Genomic DNA, 27,380 nt, shown 5'->3' with positions numbered 1-27,380 from the left:
AAACTTTCAGTGAAACTCCATGTGAAATACTTCATGATCTGTTTAAATGTGCTTCATTTAAGTGATAAAATTAATGAAAAAAGGGAACAAAGAACAGAAAACAAGCAGGTACAATGATAACAGATAAATACTTTACTACAAATATAAATATACACTACATGATCAAAAACCTGGAATGTGACTACATTTTGAAATCGACATTATAATGCTCATTTTCCCACTTACAGTAAGGCAAGCGTTAGTCTAACAATACAAGATACTAGCGGCTATTTACAAGGACGCTACATTGAAACAAGAAATTATTCCTCCCAAATATGAACTTACAAAAATGTTCCTTAATTCAGAGTCAAAGACAAAGAGTTGTGCAATTCAGTGCATTGTTGATGAGAGCGTTATGAGACATCCTTGATGTACAGATGTGTGGGGGCAGAGGGAGAGCTGAATGGAAAAGAAAAACAATGAGAGGGAATGAGACATCCAGAGCTTCATAAAGAGGTGAGTGCAGCAAGTGAATGAGCATGAGGGAACAGTCATACGCGCTGGGAAAAAAAAAAACACTATAAAGGCTCAATGTGTGTGTCCTTCTGTGTTTAAGGCCTTTGAAGGAACACAGGCAGCCAACTTTTAGTGCTACATTTACCTTTGAGTAACTGTCTGGTAAGTGCCTTTAGGCTGGGAAAAATCCAATTTCACACCACAAAATATGCCATCTTTAATATTCAGATGCATTCAGAGTAAAAGCTATACAATAGGCATCAGAATGTCAGTTTTCACAGCCGTATCACATAGTTTCTTCTGACATAATCAGAGTTTTTAAGGGGGCCATACGTGCAGGCTGAAAGGAAAATCAAGCCATCATTCAGCCACTACACACTCTGTCTGAAATATGACCTTACATTTAAAACAGGCTTACAGAGATCATTAAGCTTTGAGCTTTTTGTGTCATAAATGTGAGTGTGTAATTTTGTTATCAGCCCACCATAAAGCTGACTTTATGAGTGAGAAAAAGAATAGATCAAGTCCCACCAAATGACAGATGTACTTTGAAGTCTAGAAGACAAATGGTTTAATTATGTGGTTTATTTCTTATGTTGTAAATCAGAATATGGATCAATGAGCACAAAAACAAGACCTGACCATCAGATTGGACTATGCAAATCTTCAGTCGGGGACAGCCCCTATCATTTACACAGTGTGCTGGAGTTTGGCTGCATTTTTTGGCAATGAGAATCAAGAAATTATCCACAACTTGGTGCTTGGACTTGTTCTATTTTGTTGCTGTGGTATCCTAACAGGTATCCATTCAGTCTGTTTTTTACCATAACCACATCTCAGTTTAAAGTTCTGGTCACATAACAACCTCAGGTACACCTCAGCACGTATGCTGCCGGGACAGGATGTTTGATGATGCCTAGTTAGTTCAGGTTACTTCAGCACCCATTTTCAAATTCCCTGGATCAGAGCTGTTGTCCAAACATAGAATACATCTAACCAAGATCTGCTAAAGCATCTCAATTCAGTCCACAACATTTCCAAGAAGCTTTTTTTTCTATATGCAAAATTCAAGGATAACACAAACTAATGAAGGTTACTACTGACATTATATAATAACCCCCACCTGGTGACTGATGATGTAAAAGCTCCTGAGAGTGATTTAAGGCCAACTAGTGAAAGAAAACAAAACTAAAAAAGAGGAAAAAAGCTGATCATTTTGATCAGTGAGAGTTAATTCAAGCAACTATCTACAATACATATGATTCAAGGGTTTATATACATATGATCAGGGTTTTTATAGATGTTACATTAAAGGACCAAATCCCCACAGTATCCTCTTTCCTGTGACTCCACACTCGAGGAGTGAAACTCTAACATTGTTATCATGTTGTATTGCTATGTTACAGGTCTGTTCTCACGTAACGTTGAGTTTCTATCATTTTTTGTTACGTGTTTGAAAAGAGTGACAGAGACAATGGATACTGATGTACAAGTAGTGGCTAAATGCTAACACTGGCTTCCATGTAACATAGTAACAGATCTTCAAAAAAATTCTCATGAATGCTTTGAGAGATGTTCTTAAAAATTTGCACAAATGTCCACTCCCATTCAAGGATGAACTGATTAGATTTGTGAGTTCCTAGATCAAAAGTTATGAATGTTATCATTATTTTTATCATTATAAAAGGTAAGATCTTTTTGCCAAGGTCATTCCTTGTTTGTGAACACTTTCTCTCAGAAAAAAAATGGGTGATTTTGTTTTCAAACTTTGTAAAACTAGTCCACTCTGACTCAAGGTTGAACTGATGAGAATTTGGGGGTACTAGTTCAAAAGTTAAGGTCACCGGGCATCATGTCCTTTCCCTGCTTGTTAATGCAATATCTCAAGAATGCTTTGACAGAATTTCTTCTAACTTTGTACAATTATCCAATCTGACTTAAAGATAAAATGAACACATTTTTTATGTGAAAAGTGAAAAAAAGGCCTTTGGGTTTCATGTTTATCCCTTGTTTGTTATTATATGCATCAGTCTGACCTCTATGCACTTCATTTTAACTCTGTAATATAAAGTTTACTACTTACTAAGAATCAGACCACCACAAAAATCACCCCAGTTCTTCTTCATTGTTTACCTCACAGAAGCACTTAGCTGCAAAGCAGTAGCTCTAGTTTATCATGGAATACTGCCTGTTTTCTCTAAATTTTCAGTATCCACCATCTTTGTCGCTTTTACTTCAAAAATAACAAAAACGGTCCAAATATCAGCTTTCTTTTTCATGGCAAATGGATTGCAATACAACAGAATAGCAGAATAACCAAATTTGACTTTCCCACCCTGAGCTTGAAGTCACAGGACCATGGCTGCCATTAGAATATGGTCTGTCGAGTAATATGCAGATACTGGGCCACAATTAGAAGCAGGTTAGTGTCAGTTTTTACAGGAATGGCAAGTCAGTTTAGTCAACTTTACAGTGCAAGGGTAATAAAAAATGACCTCTGTCAGAAAAAGCATTGGAAATATTATTATAATGTAAACACTAATATCAATAGCTGTCCTCCAACAGGAGGAATCGTCACATTACATGCACACACGCACACCTTTGTGCTTAGGGTTCTTTTTCAAACTGAAGCAAGAGCAGCCTCACACGCTCTAAGGAGGGACTGACAGAGAATTTAAAGAAAACATATTTATGACAAGCTAAGGGAATGTGGAGGGGAAACACACACAAACATACACTCACACATTCACCGAGCGCAGGCCTGGTTGTAGCTGATTCTCCCCACCATACTGGGGAGATATACTGTACAGAGGGGTTTCCATGACACTGGAAAAGTGGGCGGAGCAGAGAGCAGAGAAGGGGTGAAGAGGAGGACCATGTAGTGGGTCTGGGCCAGTCAGCGTGGAGAGAAGCCTGTTGCTAAGCTACAGCCAACCACCTGCGTCATATCCCAAATCTGTGAAGACAAACATTAATTAGACAATATAGTTTACCATGTCTGACTCAATATTCTATAATAAGTCTAAGAATGAAGCTTAATTGGGTTTATTTACTTTACAATGTTTACATTAATCACACACATTAATATCTAACAGTAAAATAAAAAAAAAAAGGGTTGTGTTAACTCGAAAATCAAAAAAAACTTCTTCAGCTCTATTTTTCTGACTTGATAGAAAAACATTTCTTGTTTTAAGTAAACAGTACTCAATTACTTAAAGTTTGTTTTTGTCATTGCACTTAAATTAAATAACAATCATCACTTAATCTGCAGTTTTCCTAGAATGCCTTTGGGCATTAGACACTTTTGCACCGTGAGTGAAGTTATACACTCAGTTATACAGTAGTGGGTATGATGGTGTGTGTATGATAGGACAGCACTTCCTGGTTTAGTCCATGTTATTTGTTGTCACTCAAGCTTGTCTATGGGTGGCAAGAATGTTCAAAATTAAAGTGTGTGAAAGAAATAAGTGAAAACTTCAGTGGATTATGTTGCTTTAAGAAAAGCACTTCAACAGTAGGCCTGTGCTCAAAAAGTCGTTATGACAATATATCATCACACGCACCTTGCCAATACATGTATCAATACAGAATCGATATGACCGTATACGCTGTGATGGCACTCAAATAACATGTATCCCTTATGGTGGAGTTACCAAAAAAGCCAGCAGATAGCAGTCAGAGAACTGCAAGATCCAGCCCCAGCGAACCTCTCACTTCTCAGACCAAAACAAGTTGGTACTCAGACTGGGAACATGGATCACAGTGTTTTTTCCACAGCTAGCAGGCTAAAGGCAAAGCTACTGGATTATTTTGGGGTTCTTCCAACAGCAGAAAGTCAGGATTTGAACATGAGTCATGAAAGTAGGGGTGCACCAATTGCAATTTTCTGGCTGATCACCGATCACCGATCTTTAAAAAGCCTGACCTGCCAATTCCGATTTTGGCCGATACGGATTTTTTTATAACTGACAGCATACACCTTCAATGTTCCAATTGTATTTTATTGAATAACATTGAACAATACCCGTGAAACAATACAGACTTGTTGTTTTAACTGAACATGAGGTAGTTCTCTTAAATATAAATCAAAAGTTTAAAGCATTGCTGTCCAAACTACTAAATTATATCAGTTCCTTTAGTCTTTCATTTCTCACATTTTAGTAGGTAGAGGCATATGAAACCGATCTTATCCACCAATCTTATTTACAAGGATCGGCCGATCCTCCTAAAATTAAGAAAATCAGTGCCGATACCGATTTTGGCCAATCAGTCGGTGCATCCCCACATGAAAGCTGTAAGAAGGTAATACACTTTAGTAACACTAGTCTTCATCGCCACACGAACAGGCTCATTAGCAGTCCCAGCTAGCACTGAATGACACTGTAAACTCAAAGTTTCCCTCAACGTTTGATCAGGAGATCATAAGCAGCACTTTATGCTTTATTTGTAAAGACATGAGCCAAACAGTTACATTACTAACCAGAATGTTACATGTAAAGTATGAAAACAACAGTAAGAAAATTGAAAGACAGGCCCATTTTAAGTCAAAAAAGTTAAATATTACTGCATTTGAATGTCTTAATAGCTAAGTGATTATTAATAAACTGTTTTAACTTACATGCATTGTAATACATATCAAATCATGAGGCTGGGGGAAATACCCAGCCCTATTCAACATACACCATACTGCAGGATTGGTCTGCTGTCAAAGAGCTATTGTTTACCTTAACAATGCGGTCGCTTCCACAGGTGACCATCAGGCCTCTGGACGGGTCCATGTCCATGTGGGCAATGTTGTGTTTCCCCTCATGGAACGTAGCCAATGGTGTTCGACTGCATCACACAAGCACAAACAACAGACAGCATTTATTTGTATTCATTCTCATTTTATTAATAATCAGCATTGTGCAGACCCTTTTATTGATTGTTTCTAAGGAAATGGACAGTGAAGACCATTCAGATTGTTCACAGCAGGACTACGTGAACAAACAATAAACAGGTTTAACACCTACCTCAATTAAAGTGCTTAGTACATGAAGGCAGATGGTTGCATATAAACCTCATTAATTGTAACCGAAAGTGTTTCTCATGGGTCAGTTTTGGTGCCACTCTTGTCCATTCTTTAGCACACAAAGTAAGAGAGTTTGTGTTTTGTACATTGTTTCTTTGTTGTAACAATGCTTCTTGGCAATAAATCTTGTACTGTTGGAAAGCCTGTTTATTACCCTTTTAAATGATGCCACATTTGTAAGGAACATGTATTTGTGGGATGAGCAGCAGAGCTGAGTATGTGGGTTGCACCCATGAGAAATGTGCCAAATCTTCTCTGCCAATGCCAAACAGTTTGTTCTGCTATTGCTATTGACTCTTGTTTTGAGCTTCTGGTACCCCCAGGTGCTGCCATCAGGTGCCTGATTGGCAGCACCTGTGAGCATGGGCCCTGCTACAGTGGTCAGTAGATGTCTGCTTCAAGAATCAGCATGCCACGTTTGACTGATCTGGATAGGGCCTGTCGGTTGGGCAACTTCAAGCTGGAGTTCCGCAAAACCAAGTTGCGGCATTGTTTGGAGTGAACCCTAGTACCATCTCCAAACTGAAGGCCAAGTTCCATATAACGAGGAATGTCAGAGACAGGCTGCGAAGTGGGCGTCCCAAGAAGACAACACCCCAAAAATACAATTTTCTCAACCTGTCAGCAAGAGCACTATCCTCCAAGATGACAACACTTGCCCCCACAGAGCGGGGTTTATCAGAGACTACCTCCAGAATTTGGGAGTGGAGAGGATGGAATGACCTGCCAGCAGTCCTGACCTTAACCCCATTGAACACTTGTGGGATCAGTGGGCGTGCTGTTCATGCAAGAGTGACCAACACAACCACGTTGGCTGAGTTGTGACAAATGCTGGTTGAAGAATGGGATGCCATCCCACAGCAGTGTGTGACCAGGCTGGTTACCAGCATGAGGAGGAGGTGCCAGGCTGTTGTGGCTGTGTATGGTTCTTCCACATGCAACTGAGGCTCCTGTTTGTTAAATGAAAAAAATTGTTAAATTGTCAATATGTCTTGTTTCTTCAAACTTCAATCATCCAATCCACCAAACACCAAACAAGAGTCAATGGCAGAATCAGCTGTTTGGCATTGGCAGAGAAGATTTGGCACATTTTTCATGGGTGCAACCCACATACTCAGCTCTGCTGCTCATCCCACAAATGCATGATCCTTACAAATGTGGCATCATTCAAATGGGTAATAAAAAGGCTTTCCAACGGTATCAAATTTATTGCCAAGAAGCATTGTTACAACAAAGAAATAATGTACCAAACACAAATTTCCTTACTTTTTGTGCTATGTTTATAAATACCACTGATCAAAATATTATTATGGCAAGTTTTCATTTTCATGATGATGATACTGTCATGTATTGCTCAGGATCCACCCCAGACCAAATTCACTCCCAGCTTCAATTTGCTTTTAACACCTTCCAGAATCATTTTTGTGATTTAAAAACTTGTGTTAGACAAAACAAAATTCATTTCTCAATTCGTTCTCAAATACAATTTCTAAGCTCTCGAACCTGCCTTCAATCTTCACTTCTCAAGGTACAGAGATGAAGCTTGTTTCCAGCTATTATCTTGGTAATTTAATCAGTGACCCTCTCTCTTTTACATGTTACATCCAGCAGCTGGTAAAAAGGTTAAAACTGAAACTGGGTTTTTGTTTTAAAAATCTAATCTTGCCTTTCTTTAGAATCCAAAAAGAGACTGGTTGCTGCCATTTCTATGTCCTTGATGAACTACAGTGATGTTTTACACATGCACGCCTTGTCGCAAAGCTTGCATCACCAATTTAAATTTAAATTTAAATTTAAAACCCTGATGCCATCACTGTTTGTTGTATGAGCATGTTGGATGGTCTTCTTTGTCAACATCTACAAGGCTACCCCCTCTCACTTACTCAAAATCTTCTGACCTATATCAGTCAGAAAGCACAGGAGCTTATAATCTTTGGTCTCAGGATTTTTTCCTACTGCTTGTTTCAAAGGTCAGAGCTGAGCTTGGAAAAAAAGGCATCAACATTTGCTCCTTTCTTTGCCTGTGCAGATTTATTAAGAAAAACAAAAGACTTGAAACTTAATGATTTTAAGCAGGAAGGTAAATGACCTAGAGGCAGACACATCCAGCTGCAGATGCTTTGATTAATTTACAAATGTGGTTTATTTTGGCAATATTTGATAAGATTAAAATTAAATGTGTAATCTTGTGTCTTTTAATACATTTTGACTATGTATTTTACTGCTAATAATCTTATGGATTATGACTGCTCACTGCCTTTCTGAAATTTTGTCAAGACAGTTGCTTCCTGTCTTGACTAGGACAATCTTGAAAAAGAGATATCCTAAAAAGTAAGTTTTTATTCTGTGATTAAACAAAGATTCAATTAATAACCATTTGATAATGATCATAATGAAAATAATAATACTAATTTAATTTAAAATGTTGTTATAAAAACATGTTAAAACTTTAATGGACAATCAAATGGCCGAAAAATAACACATTAGACCTAAAAAAGTAAAAAAAAAAAAAAAAAGTAAAAGCCAAAGCCAAAGATGAACAGGAGTAAACAGGAAGGAATAAAAAAAGAAACAACTGATCCTAAAAAGCGGTTAAAGAAAAAGCAACAGGATTGAAGAAGAGAATGAAAGAGTAAAAGCAGCATTATTGGCTACAAGATTATAAGAAAGGACATTACATCACAGTAAGAAAAAATAAATAAAAACAGATTTAGAAAAGATAAATAAAAATGTACGTAAAAACAATAAAGAAGGGTAAGAGAAGAACATCAGATGAGGGACAAAGGACAAATACAGTAGCTAGTGTTTTAAAAAACAATCCTCTTTACTTACTCCTCTTCTTTGATGGTGTCAAAGCAGGCATCACACACCCTCACGGGGAATTCGAAGCCCATGATTGGGAATGTGGAGCGTTTAGAACTACATTTCCCACACACAGCTTTACCGCACTTCCTGCAGTGGTGCTGGATGAATAAAATCACACATATTAGCACAACTCAAGCACCAATAGACTGATTTCAGAGAGAGAAAGCCGACCCTCATACCTGTCTGAGCCCCAGGGTCTTGGTGTCCCACATCTGCTTGATGTTCCAGAAGAAAGGCTGCTCACACTTCTGACAGGAGTCGCTGTCTAACCACTGGGGTGCCTGTAAACACAGGGAGTAATGTTTAAAAAAATGACATGCACCTCTACATTAACAGTCAAATCAGCATTACCAGCTCAAGGAGCAGAGCAATAACAAAGAGAAACAACCAGTGGCAAAGAGTGAAATAGTGATGCAAACCTCTTCTCTTTGTGTGTCCATGTTCCACACCGCTATGCCTCCGTCTGCAGAGCACGACAACAACTGCCTTGTCAGCTGGAGGTAACGTAAGGCCTGAACTCGCTCACTAAGGAACAAAGAAGATGTAAAGAGTAAGCAGCTTTAATCAAATGGATGATTACAACCAAAACCAAACATCTAATTTAAATATGTAGCAAAGGGGAATCAACATCCAAGTCTGCAAATCTATGGGAAACTAAATGGACTTTCTGTTATTTTGGCTGTAAATAACTGCCATTTGCTCACAGAGGCTCACACTGACCTTGCTTCCAATTTCCAGCAAAACAAACAAACAAACTAAAGGATAAACTAGGAATGCTGGATATTGCAATACTTTGTCCCCACACATCCAATATGACAATATCTCCAAACTCATTTAGTCAGCATTGATATACCCACATCCTCTGTTGTACAGGACTCTAAATCTCTCCTGCAGCAGAATTTGTCCAGCTTTTTCTGACAGCCTTTTTACTTTAGAACAATCTTTGATTTGACTGTTTCCAATGTAGACATTCAGTAATAAAAAAATAAAGTTACTTCTTTGAATTACAAGTGTATTATATATAAAATATGTTTTTACCAGTAACCAGTAAAACCAATCTTCAGCTGCCTTTTTGAAGGCTACAAACAGCACTAAAACAACCTGTTGGCAGACAGTGAGCTTTATAGAGCATTTAATAAAACTGTGCTCCTTTTGTAAGAAGCTTATACCTTTAAATTAAAAAAAAATCTCCAGTTTTAAAACTTGAATTATATGTAGTTTACTTCTAAAACTTCATTCCTGCAATCTCAAGTTCAAGGACTGAGGATGAAAATTAAAACTTGAGCTTAGGTAGGTCTCTGTTGGTTCTGATTAACACTCAACAAACTTAATGCTCTACCTTGTGAGTAAAGCAACATGGTATTCTCTAGGGCAGTAGTTCTCAAATGGTGTGGCAAGGCACACTGGTGTGCCTTGAGCCAAGTCTTGGTGTGCCATGGCAATTTGTACAACCATACATAATTACTGCAACTATACAATAACTTATGCTCAGTCAGAATCGCTTTGTCAAAAAACACACGTGATTTGTGGTCATAAATAGTTTTCTTTATTAGCAGTTGTAAATTTGCACTTCCTGCTGTTATTCATATGTGACTGTTCTAGGAAAGAGGAGCTGGGGTGGAGGAGGGTTGTATAAAGTAGCTTGGAGAGGGAGCAGCAAAGCATAGCCAGGTTAGAGTGGTTTAAATATGGCAGCGGGGTGTAATTAGTCAATAGTGTCCTTAAAAGCAAATCAACTGGCCGTCAGCTGATGAGGGCTTGTGTGAGATCAGCTGGACTCTGTGGCCTGCCTGAACTAACACTAGAGGTTCATTTTACTGTAACATAGTTTTAATAGGCAATTTTATGTAGAGATGGATTTGGTGTGCCATGAAATTTGTCTGATCTTAGGTGTGCCTTGGGGAAAAAAGTTTGAAAAGACTGCTCTAGGGATGAAACGTTTTCCTATTTTAAAGATGACCACAGTAAAATTCCTCCACGGTTAGATTACTGCTCAAATGTTAATCATCATTTGAACTGTTTTTGCTTTATTAATAATGCTCACTTTTCCAGCCTTTTTCCAGCCTGTCCCTATTTTCATGAGGTGTGTTGCTGCCATCAAATTCATAATAAACTAATATTTTTCATTAAATGGTAATGTCTCAGTTCCAACATCGGATTTGTTGTTTGTGTTTTACTGTGAGTAAATTATGGGTTTCACAGATTTGGCAATCTTTGCGTTCTGTTTTTATATAAAACACAGCAATCCAACTTTTTTGAAATTGGGATTACTAATACCAATATTAAGCAGACACCTACATGCATCCCTACTGTTAATCTGAATGCAACATGCCCAGAAACAACTTGCAGCAAATCAGTTTGCTATATTTTTGTAAGCCATGCATTAAATACAGTGTTGTATAAATAAATACATGTTTGTCTGTTATTTTGTTGACAGATAATTATTATAATGAATAAAGAGCATGAGTGCAAACACTTAAACAATACCATTATCTTTGTAAATCAACGTACCTGTAAAATTATACCAAAATGTCATTCGGGTCTCTGATAGTAATATGAAATTATCTTAGAGGATTTACATTTCAATTAAATGGTAAAACTGATGAGAGATAAAGGAAAACAGAAGAGCACTGATGTAAAATAGGGGCAGAAAAGCAATAAATAGAGAGTCAAAACAGGATGTGAAGCCTGTCAGAAGAACAAGAGAATCATTTTCATGGTCGTCTGAGAGACAATCCTCTGTAAATCCTGCTGGAGAGCAACAGGATCTACGGAGGTTTACTCTGACATGCTTCGCTGTGCACGGGCTTTGTTGATGAATCCTGTAGCAGAGAGTGAAGGGACAAGGAGGAGGTGAAATATGTATGAGGTGGAGATGAAACAGCCAGTGCCTCAGGGCAGCTGTTTCTGACAACACCTCATTTCCTCTGATATTGTTTATAAGCAACCACATCCAAACGAACAAAGCAATGCAAATTCAGCATCCACACTCAAAAAAGAAACACTGAAATATTTACTGGTGTCCCTGCAGCAGTAATGTCCGTCCCTTGCGGCCCCCGATGTCCCACATGATGACGCTGTGGTCGGCAGCCCCCGAGAACAGCAACCTCTGGACGGGATCCCACCACAGGGCTGCTATACTACCTGTAAAGACAGAAACACACAAGGGTTACTGTGAGCTGGAGAGGCTGTTGAGGAACAGTTTTCTGGGCTAACATGTTGGCTCCCCCTAGTGTACAGAGCAAACAACTACAAGAAGCTTTAACCAAGCAAGTATAAGTGAATGAAGCCTTCTTTTCAACGCAATGAAAATAAAGCCCCTCAATAAATCCAAATGTTGTAACTGCAGTATGACCAGTCATAATGAAGACATTGCATAAGTCTGAATACTATCACTCTTCTTCTTTATTGTGGTTATTTCAAAGAAGCACATATTTCTCAATCAGCATGTGCACATCTGACTGTTGAGTTAAGGCATGATTTTTACTGTAACAGCTCATGCCTTCATACTGTGTTGATGCAGTCAGATGAGACTCAAGCTACACTCACCAACCACTTCATTAGGTATACCTGTTCAACTGATCAGTGGTGCAAATATCTAATCAACCAGTCATGTGATGCAACCAATGAATTTAGGCATGTAGACATTACAAACAGTAATGGTGAAATCTACTTTCAGGAAATGGGACAACCTTTCAAGTTCCTAATATGTCTTCACTAGTTATCAACAGCAGTTACGTAAAAAGACGCTGCAATTACACTGGACATTTCAACTATAAGGGATTTTTAAATACAAAAGCCCCATGAGTCATTGAAGCAACATAAATTTTCTAATCTTTTCAATGATTCACAAGGTTCTGGGAGATTTCCCATATCACTCGACTGGGAGTGTACCTCCATAAAACCTCACCCTACCCCTCCATTCCAACAAGAATCAGGACATCCTTCCCGCAGATCTGAAAACACAATACATAGGCGTAGGGCTAAGTGGTAGGTGGGACAGAGCCATGATCAATATAATCTGCCAAAGTTTAAAATGAGCATCAGATTGGGGAAGAAAGGGGATGTGAGGGACACAGATACTGAGCATATGCTATGTTTATTTTAGTATCAGTTTATTTTATCTTAATTTGACAAAAGAAAATGGAAACCAGGTTTAATGCTCACAGTAAAAAGATTGTTTCAAGTAAGAAAATTTAACAATAACATGCTTATTGACCACAAGATAATCTTAAAATCTTAAAACTTAAAATGTTTAGCCGAAATGGAGGATTATAAATTTATTAATCTTATTATATCAAAAAGTATTTATATTGAAAAAAATTAGGGCTGCCAAAGTTAACGCATTAATAACACATCTGGCTAAGCACACCACCAATGCAGAGAGCTGGCCCTCTAGCCAAAGGCAGCCCATGCTGTGCTGTTTACAACAGGGATGCTCAGACAGTGTGGAGGATGAGGTTCTACTAGAATTAAAATAATAAAATAATTCGCATCCAACAGCTGCCCTTATGAACTTTCTTTAAGAGCCATTACTGTAAGTAAAATGCCAAAAGGCTCTCTTGTTTTCATATATGCTCTCAATGGAGACTTGACTTCTTCCAGTAATCTGTAGTGTAATTCTGTAACTATTTATTATCTCTTCTTTTATATCATCCTGTTTTGAGCCCTTTGGTGTAAAGGGATGTTTCTGTGAGCCTTTATTTCCCCCAATGTGAGGTTGAAATTCTCTGCTTTAAGTGTGAAGGGAATTATATTTAAGTGATTTAAAATTCAACTGACCATGTACTCTATGCACGTGTGAAGCATGAGATATGTTGTTTACGTGTTAAGCTGCTGAGAACAACAGAGGGGTTATCTTTCAGAAGTCTGAGGTTGGACACCACATTGTGGTGTTATTCAACAATGTTACATTAAGGTCAGTATCTCCATCTGTTGTCCTTGTTGGTCTTGAGTTTACCATGTTATGCTCCCAGCATATTTTGGAGCATTCGGTATCTTTGAGCATAATCTAGAGAATTTTTTTTGGACATTATCTGTCTTTGTTTTGGGTTGTTGCCATGAACAAACATTTTTGTCCACTCCGGTGTTGATAAGGGTATTCAAATCTTGAGAAATATTCCTGTATGGTACACTTAGAACAGATAAAAAAGGTGTGATTTATCTCGAGTTAACTATGAAAGTTGTGAAATTATAGCGATTATTTTATTTGATTATAATTTTTTTTCAAAGATGTATTTTTGGGCTTTTTTGCACCTTTATTTGATAGAGGATTACAGTAGATAGAGTCAGAAACAGGGAGGAGAGAGGGGAGAGACATGTGGGAAATTAAAAAAAAAAATCTAATCATAATGGTACCTGTTTGATACCATGGCAACAAAAACAGAATTCATAGGCACCCAGTAATGGACAATTGATTGTTTTCAGTTGTTACAAATTGTGGCAAACTCCGTCTAAATTGCAGTTTTGGCAATGTTTGGAAAAACAGGTGGAACAAGCAAGAAGTTAGGGGAAACCTTTCTCTTCACCAGTTCCACCTGCTTCTCTAAATGTTGCTTGTGCATTTGTGCAATTTAGACAGTGCTCTCCTGCTCTTTTGGTGGAAAAGATGATTGATATCATTAAGTTTACATCCTTCATGACTCTACTGGTCATTAAGATAACGGTGTTTTAATCTTTTTTAAACAAGTGGTATTTAAGAGTACAGAAAATGTTTACAACCCAAATATATGGAAGTGTCACCAGTGTTTTATGCAATCTAGACATTAAGTTGGATTTTTCTGCATTTTTTGACAATCAGAAAGGGCTCAGTGTTGTTTGATTTTACAGGAATCCAGTCATAGTTTGTAACTCCATCTTGTGATAATGATTTTTTATTTCTTAACAGAGAAATACTGAGATATGCATCCTGTATCCCCGTTCAGCTAAAAGTTATGATTTTGGTCCATACAACCCAGGTCCCTGGCTTTGCCATTGCTCTGTTCTTGCCAAGTTTAGATTTCTTCTTCTAATCTCTTTTGTTTAATTAAGCAGAAATCTGTTATCTTTAGTGACACAACACAGACCATCTGCTCATTCTTGCCAGAGAGAAGAGAGTGCCACACATGCTAAACACTCACCACTGTTGTGGTCAGAAACAGCTCATAATAGTCTGTTGTAGTTCAGTGCAAAGAGTTTTTCCTTTTATATCTGATTTGTTGAATCACTTGTTTTCCAGACAAGTTAAGTCACAAATATCAAAGTGTTTCCAGTGAAACACTCAAACCTGGGAAACATCGATGAATCATATGATGAATAACAGCCTGGAGCAGATGGTGGTAGGCTAACAGAGCTGGCATAGCTGGATGAAACACACGACAGCCACAAACAGAGCACTATACCAGCATGGAAACTGCCCTTTAAGGCTTTCTTGGATGATTTATACAGTCTGTTTTCTACACTGTAGTATGGGCCTCATTCACTTATGCCGCTTTTACACCAAGCAGTCTTGTTTGGTTTGTACAGTACACAACCATTGGAAAAGCTACCAAAATAACTGATCCATACAGTCCTACTTTATGGCAACCTACTTTTGGGGTAATAAAGCACACTTATAAGTCCAACTGAAAACATGCTAAACCTAATTTCTTATAGTCAAATTAACAAACCTAGATAAGGTGGTAAAAGATTAATTTACTCTTGCATGTATAGGCCTCTATAAGACCCACACTTGGCTTTGACACAAAAGTCGATGAGCAATTTTTCCTGTTTTAGAAGCAGGTAGAAAGTTATAGAAGTCTAATAATAAGCCTATTTTATAGGATATGGGATAAGCAAAAAGAAGGATAAGTAAAACCTTTTATCTGAAAAACTATGTGTATAAGCCAGTCTCAGAAAAAGTCACTTATGTTAGGCTCACTGAGATCAGGGGCTTTAGATAGATAGACAGATAGATAGATAGATACTTTATTTATCCCCTCAGGGAAATTCGGGACACACTTTAATACAGTCAATCTCTTAATTAGGGTGTATAGTACTGAGGTTATGCGGGTTATAGCACAAGTTTCCATACAAACACTAGGTGGAACTTAAAGGTACATTGCCAGCCATGAATCCTACTTCTTAACAACAGTGCAGTGAGACTAAATAACACAGCGTGGATGACAAACATGAGTCTTCATGTGTACAGCGGTAGTAGGTGTGAGTTTACCTTCATGACCCTTCAGCGTTGTTATGGTTGAGTACGTCTGCTTCTCCAGTTTAAGCAGCGTGATCTGTCCTGAGTAATCGCCGACAAAGGCGTGCTGCGTCTCATGGTCATATCTGAGTGGGGAATCAAGGCGTTAACACACTCTAGATGTATTTATCAAATAAATATCTTTTTTTTGAAGTAGGAAGATTTTAAACAGGTATGCTGCTGATGAATTTTCATTTCCTGTCTCTTGAGCTGCTCCATCCAATCACAGCAAAGGCCAGCAAAATCTTAAAAAGCAAAAGATTTGTTGTCAAAGCTTCCTGAGTGAAAGGGGTTTACTATAAATAGAACTAAACATCAACAGTGACCATCATGGGGGTGTGTGTGTGTGTGTGTGTGTGTGTGTGTGGGTGTGTGTGTGTGTGTGCGCCCATGCATGCACAGGGTGTGCAATAGGGAGGCAAACAAACTTTTTGCTGCAATTTTTTTTTTTATTTGATGCAAAATAAACCATGTTTTCATTTTTCAAAACTAATGTAAAAGACTGGGTGACTCATTGTTGCCCGTCATAAATCAATTGGATACATTACTTACGATTCCCTGTCACTTTGGCTGGAATGTTGAACAATCAGTGGTTCCCAACTTTGCTGTATGTAGTACCCTAGTTATGACATTGCAAAAATCCATTTAAACCCAGATGTAACACTAAAAACTGTATTGATGCCACCCACTACTAGCACCACCTTGTTCCAGTGTTGGTTATACTAAAGCTTCACATGGGGGCTCTTAAAAGAGTGGGCATGCCTCAGAGTGTTTACTGTAAGTGGCTGTACTTACAACATACATACAGCTTAGTGCTGAGTCAGTCAACAGACAGTAAGGCAGGGAGAGCTTCTATTAAAAAAGCTGCTGTCACAGGCCTGGATACTCTAAATAAAATAAAATTGATTATTATAAAGAATGGTTATCATGACCCAAAAAGCTATTTGCATAGTTTTATAACAAAATATGCACTCTCTGACTATTGTCTCACTACTTTTCCCATACCTCTTTCAGAAAGGATGATTAGGGACATAAAACTTGTTTACAAAGAAGGAAGATCCTTCAAAAATAAGCATACCAGCTGCAAGTATGGAAAAGCTATGGCTGCATATTTTTGCTTGTTATTATACTTAAAAACAATGTTTATCTGTTAAAACTTCGTATACTTTTTATATAGCGGAAAGGAAAAATAATCACCATGTCTGTTCGCTTTTTTTATAGGTCTAATAAAGTTGTTCTCTAAACTACAGGTGTTGCTAGAGATTGCTAGAGGTTTCCTTCTAGCTTTTTTATAGTACACTTAACAGTGAGTAAAGAAAGGATACTGTAAGCAGGACGCCCAGGCTGTGAAGTAGTGTCTCCCCAGCATGCTGCCGCTCTGGGTGCACATCCAGCTCACACTCTTGTCATGGCCGGTGCTCACCACCCACTCACTCTCCAGGGAGAACACCATATCTGACACACGATTCTGGTGAGCTGCACAACAAGAACAGAGGGTTGATGGAGCATGTCATGTTGAATAACAGCGCAAATTTTATCAACCAAAAATATGACGAAGTTCATTTATGACCTTTTCATCCGATGGCAAAGACTGACCAGTGATGAGCTACAAATAGATCTTTGATAATAAAAAACGATAAACTAGATGTTCAGGTTGTGAGAATAAGACTAATTTTTTTTTTTTTTTGGCTGTGACAGATTCAGAACCCGTGACATTTCCTCACTGTGCAAGTATTGTCAGAGCTGAAGCAGGTTGTGTGTGCATGCGAGTGTTCATGTGTGAAGCAGTGTGACCCAGTGTGACAGAGAGAGCATGAGCACGAGTCTTATTTGCATCAAATTCAACCAAACTGCAGACATTTTTCGATTATGGCAAAAATCATAAACACAATTATGTTGATTGATATGGAGATCATAACTGACACAATTACTGACTGATTTTATATCTGTATAAGAGCACCAATTTTGAAAGATTAGGCCTCAGTAAATTTTTTGTGTTGTCTTGAGAAGCAGCCACATCTTTGCAACAAAGTGATAAATTTCTTGATTTTACATTTTTCATAAGTTTTTTCAAAGTTTTACGATATCTATACTGAACTGCATTATAATTATACATGTCAGTAAAACTATCACTATTCACTTTACACGCTATTTTTCATAGCCTACAGCAATGGTTTAAGCTATTGTATAGATCCAAGGAGAACAATCTTTAATACCTGTATAAACATGAGTTTAGGAAACCTACAGGTGCAAAAAAACACTGCCTGCACACCAAGAGTCAGAGGGGGAGATCTTAAAGGGATATCACCTGTAAACTCATGATTTAAATAATTTAACAGCATGTGGAATCAACCTTTGTGATTGATGAAGGTTTTAATGAAGACAGTTTGACAGTGACCAGGTTCTCCCTGGAAATAAATTCAGAATAAAAGCATTGCTGGAAAACACTGGGAGTTTTTATCATGGATACACAGATTGTGCTTTTACTTTGAAATGCCTCCTGGAGGCGTACCCTACCTTACATTCTCATCAGGAACATCTTGACCGAAAGGATGCATTCACTTAATCTGCTTCAGCACACGCTGTTTTTCAACTCCCTGTACCTCACAGAGCATGAAGGCTCATTAAGTAGCTTCTGAGCGAACCATGGTCACAAAAAATGTGCAGAATTAGCTGGCTAAACAGTTAACTTGTCAGCACAATATTTACAAGTTGGCTTAACTAATTACCTTTTTTTTTATAAACAGGACTGAAATCCTGGTCAAGTACTTTTTTCTTAGAATTAAAACTTCAATGAAGCCTCCTGCCACTAGTTGCAATTGTAGCTTCAGTTAATGACTGCTGCCTTCCTGCCAGAGCTTTCCCCTAGAGCTCTTCCCCAGATGTTAACCTGAGAAGTTAGCAGTAAGTGTGTTGTAGGAACAGCATGTTATGGCAGTGGTTTGAACTACAAAATGTAAATAAAGTTGTATATAAGTTGTTGGGGTTAAATTCATTTGTAACCACTCAACTAATGTGAGGAGGAACCACATTAATACAACATTTATCTGCTAAGAAGAGCGAAGGCTGGCAGAGCTAGCTGCTAGCTTTAGCCACACTATACTCAGTACACCAGCCTGAAATCATACATCCACACAGTCATGAACTTGACTGTTTTCTGACCATTGGTTCCTCTTTAGACTAGTCAGTTCAACTCAATTTAAATGTGTGTCTAGCTGGATAGGGAACATGCTGCCTGGGAAGATCTTTAATAATCACGTTGTCACTCATGACATGTAAACTCAACTAAATTCACCATTCACCAAAAATCTAAACATGTGGCACAGTAACCATTTACTTTAGCTCAGCTCGTTTTAATGATCTTGGGAAGCTATTATCATCATGGAAACTCAATTAAACTCCCAGCCCTGTGAGTAGCATTTAAACGCTTAAAATTGGCTGCTACAGGAAGACAGTTATTATCCTCCTCTGCTTGAATTAGCCAAACAAGAGCCTCCAAACTTTCTGGCAAGTTCCGTAAGTTTAAAAAAAAAATGTTGAACACTGTGTTGAAACTGGATACAAGCTACTTCACAAATAAGTTGGCATAATGTTACATTTTGATGCGTTTCAGGTCAGGTCAGGAAACTGACTATAAGGAATTGCTAAATAAATGTCAACGTGATATTTTCTAATCTAAAACCAAGAAAAGAGAGTAAATTCAGGATACGAGCAAGAAATTTGAATAAATACAGTTGTTTGGAGGAAAAACATACTTGTTTACCCTGAAATATAAAACAAATTAAGTTCAGTTGTCTCATCCCCAATGGTTTGGTGGAGTTTTAAAGCCCCAAAAACTGAAAATTGATTCCACTGTTCTGTTAAATCTTATTAAAAACAGACTCAGTAATCTATTTTTTAATCATTGCTAAAAGGGCTGATATGTAGAAGGTCAGCGTTTCTTTTCTCTGCACCTCTGAGCAAAGTAATACTGACTACCGAGAGCCATATGGTGAAGTAAAGCCTGCCTGTTTTTTTAGTGCACGCACACATCTTAACGCTTGATCTGATCATGACTCATGTTTTTGCTGCTCAGCCCCAGCCCTGCTGCTTCATTTTGCTAGAAGTGGTAGAAGCCAGATGAGCATTCCAGTGACAACATTTGGTGTTTTGCTCTCTGGATATGTTTTTCCACTGACGAGGCTTAATACATGCTGATCACAGTTACAGGAAGTGTGTTCAGCTCATTATCTGACAGTAATAAGGTAATGAAAGGAGATTAAATCAAGATGTAGTGACAAATGACTGCAACTAACAGTTACTCTCATAGAAGATTACAGAAATGCATTGATTTGTTTCTTTTTACCCTGTTTACATTTTGTATTAGCATCCATGTGTCTCAATTCTAGCTGCAAACTTTATTTCCTTTGGGAAAATAACAAAGTTGAATTCATTTTCAGTATCTTCAATGAAAACATGAGCTAGTCTTGATTAAAAAAGGAATAAAAAGTTCAGGGTGAAGGATGCTGCCTCATGCTTTTCATAAAGCTATCTTTTATTTGATATACAAAATCCCATACAGCATTAAGGGCTCAGCCACTGTTAAATTCTGACTTGACTTGACAGCTGTGTATTATGCATCCGTATGTCACCTTCTTACCTGGATATGTTTTGACATGGTTCATTTTGTTGAAATCTTCAGAGATGAGAAACTCCTGCAGGGATGGTAAACAAACAAGAAAACTCTGATCAAATAAACCTTCCGACCCTCACAGGTATTTAAAGGAGTCCAAATATTGAAACTGTGACCTAGAAAAGCAGATATGCAGGTTTTTCAAGCTAAATATGTTTGATCAAATTGAAAAAGAGAGCCAGAAGCAGGAATATGAATCCATTTGTTTGAGTTAAAATCACTCACCACAACCGCTCCATTGTCCTGGCCTATGAAGATACGTCTGCTGTCATGGTGGTAGGACATGCAAGAGCAGGGAGCTAAAAGAGAAGGAAGAAGGGCAATCACTCAAAAAAGGAATGCTTTAAATGTCACATATTTCACCCCTTCAAGACAAGTTTATATTGGTCTCAGAGGTCCCCAAAACATGCCTGTGAAGTTTGTTTCTGAAAAAGATGCTCCAGTTTTGCATTTTTTTTAATGTCTGAAAAACCCTCTGCTTTCAGCACTGCTCAGAATGAGCTGTTTTCTGTGTCCATGGCTTTAAATGTCAATGAGCTGTCTGACTCCGCCCCTGGTCACGCCCCTCTCAGGAAATGGATGTGGCTTAATGGATGTGGCTCTCCTGATCCTCCTCTCTCAGGAGAAGAGGGAGGAACTTTCTTCCAAGTGGGGAGGGCCGACCAAACCTGAGGGCGTTGCTAACTCCCCATATGACATCATGAGGGGGAAATCTGAGAACGGCTTGTTTCAGCACACATTTTCTGTAAGGTGGAAAAAGAGAAAGGGGGAGGGAATGGATTTTTCGAATTCTTGGAGGGATTATGGACAGGCCAGGGGCACGTATTATTGCTAGAAAAGCCTGAAAAAGTTATTTTTGCAGAATATGTGACCTTTAAGAACCTGCACTGGTCTAAACAAATAGAGATGTTAGAGGGATACTTCAGTATGTTTGAAGTTGGACTGTATGAGGTACCTAACAGTAGAAGTGGCATTAGCCTCCAGTGATTTCAGTGAGTATTACTCCTTTAAGTAGGGCACGCTAGTTGTGCCAGCCAGCAAGCTAGGTTATACAGCATAACAGATGGGTACAGTTTCTCCCTGGAATTGAGCATGATTTTGGTAAAGAGTGTTGGCTCACACATACGTATTGTCAAAAAGCTTTTTATTTTATACTCAGAAAGCCTCTGTGTGGTTTTTTTTTTTTTTTTTTTTGCTATTTTGCAACTAAAGAGCACATAACCAGTAGCCAAAGCCTGCATTCCTTTAAGATACTGCCAGTAGTGGAACTGCCCTCTAGATGAAATATAATGTAATATATATAAAAAAAACCTGACGATGAATAATGAATGCACCAATGTGATAACATACTTCCCCTAATAATAATCTAGTTGTTTCCTCTTCAAAACGGTAGCCAACACAGTAATAACATGTAGTAATTTGTCTGTTTTAACAGCAAGTTTTCAGCATGATGATAGTCTGTTCTGACAGTGGTTGACTGTTGGCCCTGAAAATCTGTGGTTGTATCTTGTGTAGTGTGTCCCTGTGAACGACAGTTGAATGCATGTCAGAGACACTTCATGACCTCCCAGCAGAAAGTCTAGCTATCTAATTTTTGTCCTGCCTTCTTTGATTTGTTTCATGACCCCAGTGACCATTGTATACATAGTGACCCTTGTAACAGACAGAAAATTGCACGGTCAAACCTCAGATTAGACAAGCCAAATAGAGAAGCGAAAGAAGAATGATGAAGTCGATGCTGTGAGATGCTGCTACTATGAAACAGAGGAAAAGTTTGTCAAGCTCTAACAACAACATCCCTGCCTTTAACATGTTTTAGAGACAGGCAACCACATCTGTCTGAAAAAGACAGAAATGTTGTCAAGAAATGGTAACCTGGCATGCCAGATAGACTGTGTCGTATATGCAATGCACAGGATATATTTCACACTCAGAAAACCTCCCAAAGAAAGTGTTTAGGAAGGACGGGACTTTTCGAAAAGGCCTCACATGGTGATGGGAAAAATGTTTTATCTGTCACATTGATTATGGGCCAATCAGAGTGACAAGACAAAATGAGGTAGTAGGCATGTGCAAGTAACCTGAGCTCAACAAGCAGGTGCTGTCCTAGGTTGGAGCTTTTTGGTGGATAAAACTTACGCAGAGGCCAGGAGGGAGAAGTGAAAAAAAAAATTCTACCATCTCGTTCTCCTTAATAGAGGCTGATTGGTCAGGTCTGTTTTCAGACCTGGCACACTCATTTCAGACTGGAGCTTTGCATGATGGATTTGCCTTATGACAAACATTGAATCTGGCAATCCATTTGCTTTGCAAGGTTAGAGGAATCAGGTGAGTAACTGCTAGCATCAAATTAGCATATAATTCAATATAATGTTTGGATCATCAAACAGATATAGTATAGTATAGTACAGCAAATATAGTATGTTTGTGTAGTTTCCTTAATGGGTGTCATCTGTCCCCACACCTTTTCCCTCAAAGTCATCTAATTTGTTGTGATTGGTCAGGTACCATCTCACCATCTGTTATGTCTGGTCAAGTCACAGCATAAATATATGGCTCTGTAATCACTTAATCTGACAAAATGACCACTGTTACAGACAAATGATTGTGTAGTCTGACCTCTGCATGAGACAGCCGATTTAGAGGTGAATAAAAAGTATTATTTTTGTATTTATTTTTGATTCAGGGCATGGATTTAGTGAACACAGTTCTTGTATAAGACAATGACAGCAGATAGACACAGAAAACATGAACTTATATACGCTCTTCAGTTTTCATTTATATATACTTCATTGCAGTACTAAATGCTGTTGCACAGTGCACATTTTTGTCAAATCACGCAGCCCTTGTCCCCATGAATCATTTTCTTCTTGAATAAATGCAGTCTTACTCACAGGACACTGTGTGGTAGATACTCGGCCAGTACTGACCGCTGTCTCTCTTCAGCCAAACGCGGATCGTTCTGAAAGAAAAATCGAAAAAAAATCTTATCAGTCTTTCTCAAAGGTCACTCTGAAAATCTAGTTATGAAAGTGAATTTTGATACAAACTTTTAAACACCTTTCTAATCCTTTAAGTCTTGGTTGTACAAATCCAGCCCTGCAGTCATTTATACATAAATGAAACTTGGCCTTCTTTGATGGAGCCAAACATAACAGAGAGAGCCCTCATTTAGGACTTGGCTTAGCCCTCATCTTGGAAGCCAGCCCTAATTCTGTTTACACACAATGCTTGATTCTGTTCAAAGGACAATGCTTGAGGTCTTATGATGACAATTTAATAACACCAAGATTTAAATACTTTTTCTTTCTGGGTCAGTTTTGTATTTACTGAGCCACTCCTTAAAACTTTATCGTTGGCCCTGAATGACTTCTGGCACTCTCTTTAAGTACTTAGGTGAGTATATTTCTATCATAAACTGGTTCTCATACTTAAGATACCAAGGAGACCAAGGGGGGCTGCAGACTTCAAACTCAGGGCTTGTTCTGGCTCTGCATCTGCCTCTTTGCTCCATTGTTGCTATTAGACACCTTACTTTGCCTCAGTTGTTAAAGGTGAGGTGGAAACCTTTCTTAAATGTGAGAAATCATTTGTACTGTGTAAGTAATCAAAATTATTAATACCTCTTATTGGCTATGGTAAGAATGCATTCATTTAGAATTTTATGCATTGGGAAAAAGTTTTAAATTTAACAATGTGGGAGCTGAATTAACACTGGTGATTTTTTAACACTTTCAGTTTTATTTTAACACTGTCAATTTTGCTGTGTGGGTTCACTTCAGCACAAATGCAGAAGTGCACTTTTTAAATCTTTACTCCCTTCTTACAAGAAATTCCTGAGTTGGGTTTCTGTTTTGTAGATCTGCCTGGTGTAGAACTATTTTTGATTATGTGAGTCCTCAGTTCAAAACAAGGTGAAGTTCTGAGAAGTAGGCCAAAGGGGTGGGCCGCGCTAAGCAATGCTGGTGCCTACAGCCTGGAAATTGCCTGTGGGGCCCTGGGTTCCATTTGATGAGGGTAAGTTTGGGAAATTGAACTCACAACCAATGGCAGCCTCCATGACAAGACATGTCCTGATAAAATTGTAAAAATAAAAAATAAAAAATCAGTCTATGAAACTTTTTGGAAATATTTCAGATACTGTAAGACCTCAGTCAAAGAAATACAATATAGGTATGGTCACTTCTTGAATTAATACAGACATTTCAGTGCAAAAATCCTCCATATTGTATCTCTAAGGGTCAGATTTCTGCTTCCCCCTGAAAACTAAATGAGTAAGTAGATTCCTTTGCAAGGGACATGACTTTTGTGGTTGAAACCCATATGTACTTTCGTTTCAGCTGCATTTTAAATGATCTTCCCTGAACTTACTTAATGAAACGGGTTTTTGGTTTTACTTCTGTTTCTGTAAAATGTCAGCAAAGTGACCGCATGCACAACAGTGAAAACAGTTAATCAGCTAAACCGCCCAAAACCTTCCTAGTTAAATACCAATAAGGGTGAGATATGGAATAAGAACTGTACATCATGAAAGGAAACCCATTTCCTTTTATCTTTAAATGGAAGTGTTGTTTATAGAAGCTTGTAATAAAGTGTGACAGCTGGAATTCACCACAGAAAAACCAATGAATGTGACACACACACACACACACACACACACAGCTGAGATGATATGGAGTGAGGAGGTTCATCAGCTTAACTTTTCATCCGCTAAAGGGGAGCATGTAAAAAATATTCACATGACTGTGTTGTTTTTAGCTTTACAACAGGCAATAAACCATTTTCTCTAATACTCAAGTTGTCAAGGTGTGGTGCTTGGGGAGCAATGTTCGTCACAGAGATAACATGGTTTATCTTAATTGCCACATCTTATTTAGCCACTATAAACAGAACAACTTAAATGCACTGTCTGTTATTGAAAAGCAGCCTTAAGAAGAATATTCATTTTACTACATAAGGGAGACTGGGAAGGGCTAAAACAAGTCTTACAGCTTAACAAGTTTAAAACGTTCATGTAACAGTCCTTAATCCGTCTGTAAATTAAACACAAACAGCAGTCATGTATTGCACTGAAAGTGACATTAGTGCAAACTCTTATTGTGTGTGTGTGCAGCTCCACTTTTTTGGGCCGGATAGGTAAGCTTGGTGCCCCTGTGAAAGGATACCAAAAAAGTGAGACGGTAGAGGTTGATCTTTTGGGACCCTTTCCAACTTTTGATAGTGGAAACGCAAAAAGTACCAAACTGAAACAGACGACTCAGTGGAAACAACCCATAAGAGACGTCTGTCTGTCTGTCTTTCTATCTATCTATCTATCGCATGATATTTACACATGTATACCACAGCAACAAAACACAGCAATCCTAAAGATTTAATGATGGCTAATTTATTGTTTTGATATCAAATTGCAAGCAGACTCTTGCCCAATGTCTAAGTTGCACAAAATACAAGGTTTTTTTTTAAAAAAGGGTGGAACCAGTGAGGAGTCCTTGTCAGTTCCAGCTACTTTTCAGAATGTTGCAATTTGTGCAATTAAGACATCTCTCTTGTTTGATTAAAAATATGAATTTTAAACCTGATATGAATACCTTAAAATAAGACACTAGGTTACCTGTTTGATTCTACAGCAACAAAAAAGAAGTCTAATGCCCCAAATATTTGATCAATGGTTATTTTCTATTTTCCAAAAAGAAAGGGGAAACTTCTAACACAGTCTCAATTGCGCAAATCACTGGCAATATTTCTATACAAAGTATTTTCAACATATTTGAACGATTTAGTCTGTGAGAATGATTCTGCTTACAATTTTGAGTTTACTTATGAAATTAATGTACGTCCTTTTGATGCTTTAGTACTTTTGCCAAATGGCCATTATCATTTTAAAAAATCCGTTTTAACACAGGTGTTATGGGACAGTATCAAAAAATTATGACCGCTTCCGTGTTGTGACGTCTGGCAAGAATAATAGTTTCAAATTGATTTAAATATTGAAACAGACTAATTTGATAAAAGTACAGTAGGTCTGTCTTTACTGCCGAGCAGCGGTTTTGCCTCCCCCAGTCTCGTTGGATTTAAAGCAGTGTAATTTAAAGCACCTACCAAAAAACCAACAAATAAATTCATACATTAAAATAACCTGAGCGCTTAGAGGCAGTAGCAGTTGTTTAACAAACGTCTATTTACGATTATCAGCTACTGGTGTTACGGTTAACAGAGGGACCGTGTTAATAAGCGACTTTCAGCAGAATTGGGCCGTGGCTGTCGTAGCGACGAAGGCTCTTGAACATGAAGCATGATGTTAAAAATACCACTTAATTTATCAGTTCTCCATGTCTGGTGCCAAAAACTCACCCAACACGTCTTGAAGGAATACATTTGTCACTTTGCATCTTTCACATCTGCTGTAACTACGACAACCACCGATGCACTCGGCCGTAAGTCTCCAGTTAACACGGTTACTCTTTGCACAGTTACACCAACCAGCGAGCTAGCCTTCTCAGCATACCAAAACATATCATAACGCTGATAATTTAGCAAACTCTGAATCGCTCTGCTTATCGTACGAAATGAAACTGCATGTTATTAACTGTTATTTTGTTTGGCAGTTTGATGGTTCGCGTATATTTAATGAAAAAGGTTCATCTTTAATGGATTATTCACCTCACACCCTAGTATGCTAACCATGGTTCTGTGAAAAGAATTTCAATTATAGCTTCAAAATAATACTGAAAAAATAGTTCCTTCTCTCTTGTTTTGTCCCATTTAAACCAATGTAGAAGGATTTTTGAATGTAATGACCAGCACATAGACGTAGCCCGCTAGCTACCTCCATAAGGCTATCTTTATCCTGCTCGGTAAACTCACCTGTCCTCGCTGACCGTGATCACACCATCCTCTTTCGGTATTAAAACGGCTGCATTAACAGTGTCCGAGTGTCCCTCAATCTTGTTCAATAGAATAGGTCTGGCGGTTTGGGGCCTCGAGTGTATCTCCGCAGCCATGGTTATAAGTACCCAGCAGTGTTTTCCTTCAGCTGATTTTCCTCCTCACTCGCCAGTAAA

General features: G+C 38.2%; 1 protein-coding gene across 2 annotated transcripts; it reads right to left on the bottom strand.

Moving 5' to 3' along the window:
• Positions 1 to 109: 109 nt before the first annotated feature.
• wdfy1 (WD repeat and FYVE domain containing 1) lies at positions 110 to 27,380 on the bottom strand. Of its 2 annotated transcripts, XR_005993035.1 has the most exons (13): positions 27,184 to 27,380; positions 23,214 to 23,281; positions 20,545 to 20,618; positions 20,287 to 20,341; positions 16,973 to 17,123; positions 15,621 to 15,733; positions 11,449 to 11,575; positions 8,851 to 8,956; positions 8,611 to 8,712; positions 8,399 to 8,529; positions 5,220 to 5,328; positions 3,238 to 3,451; positions 110 to 438 (listed from the first exon to the last, which is right to left on the bottom strand). XR_005993035.1 is itself a non-coding variant. In XM_041807970.1 (12 exons), the coding sequence occupies exons 1-12, from the start codon at positions 27,318 to 27,320 to the stop codon at positions 3,392 to 3,394; spliced, it is 1,233 nt and encodes a 410-aa protein (XP_041663904.1). In that variant the 5' UTR covers positions 27,321 to 27,380; the 3' UTR covers positions 110 to 3,391. The 2 variants fall into 2 exon arrangements, 1 of the variants encoding a protein (XP_041663904.1); XM_041807970.1 differs by having other exon boundaries at positions 110 to 3,451.

The sequence above is a fragment of the Cheilinus undulatus genome, linkage group 2 (genome assembly GCF_018320785.1).
Source record: "Cheilinus undulatus linkage group 2, ASM1832078v1, whole genome shotgun sequence".
NCBI lineage: Eukaryota > Metazoa > Chordata > Actinopteri > Labriformes > Labridae > Cheilinus > Cheilinus undulatus.
This window is presented reverse-complemented; position numbering and strand designations above follow the sequence as displayed.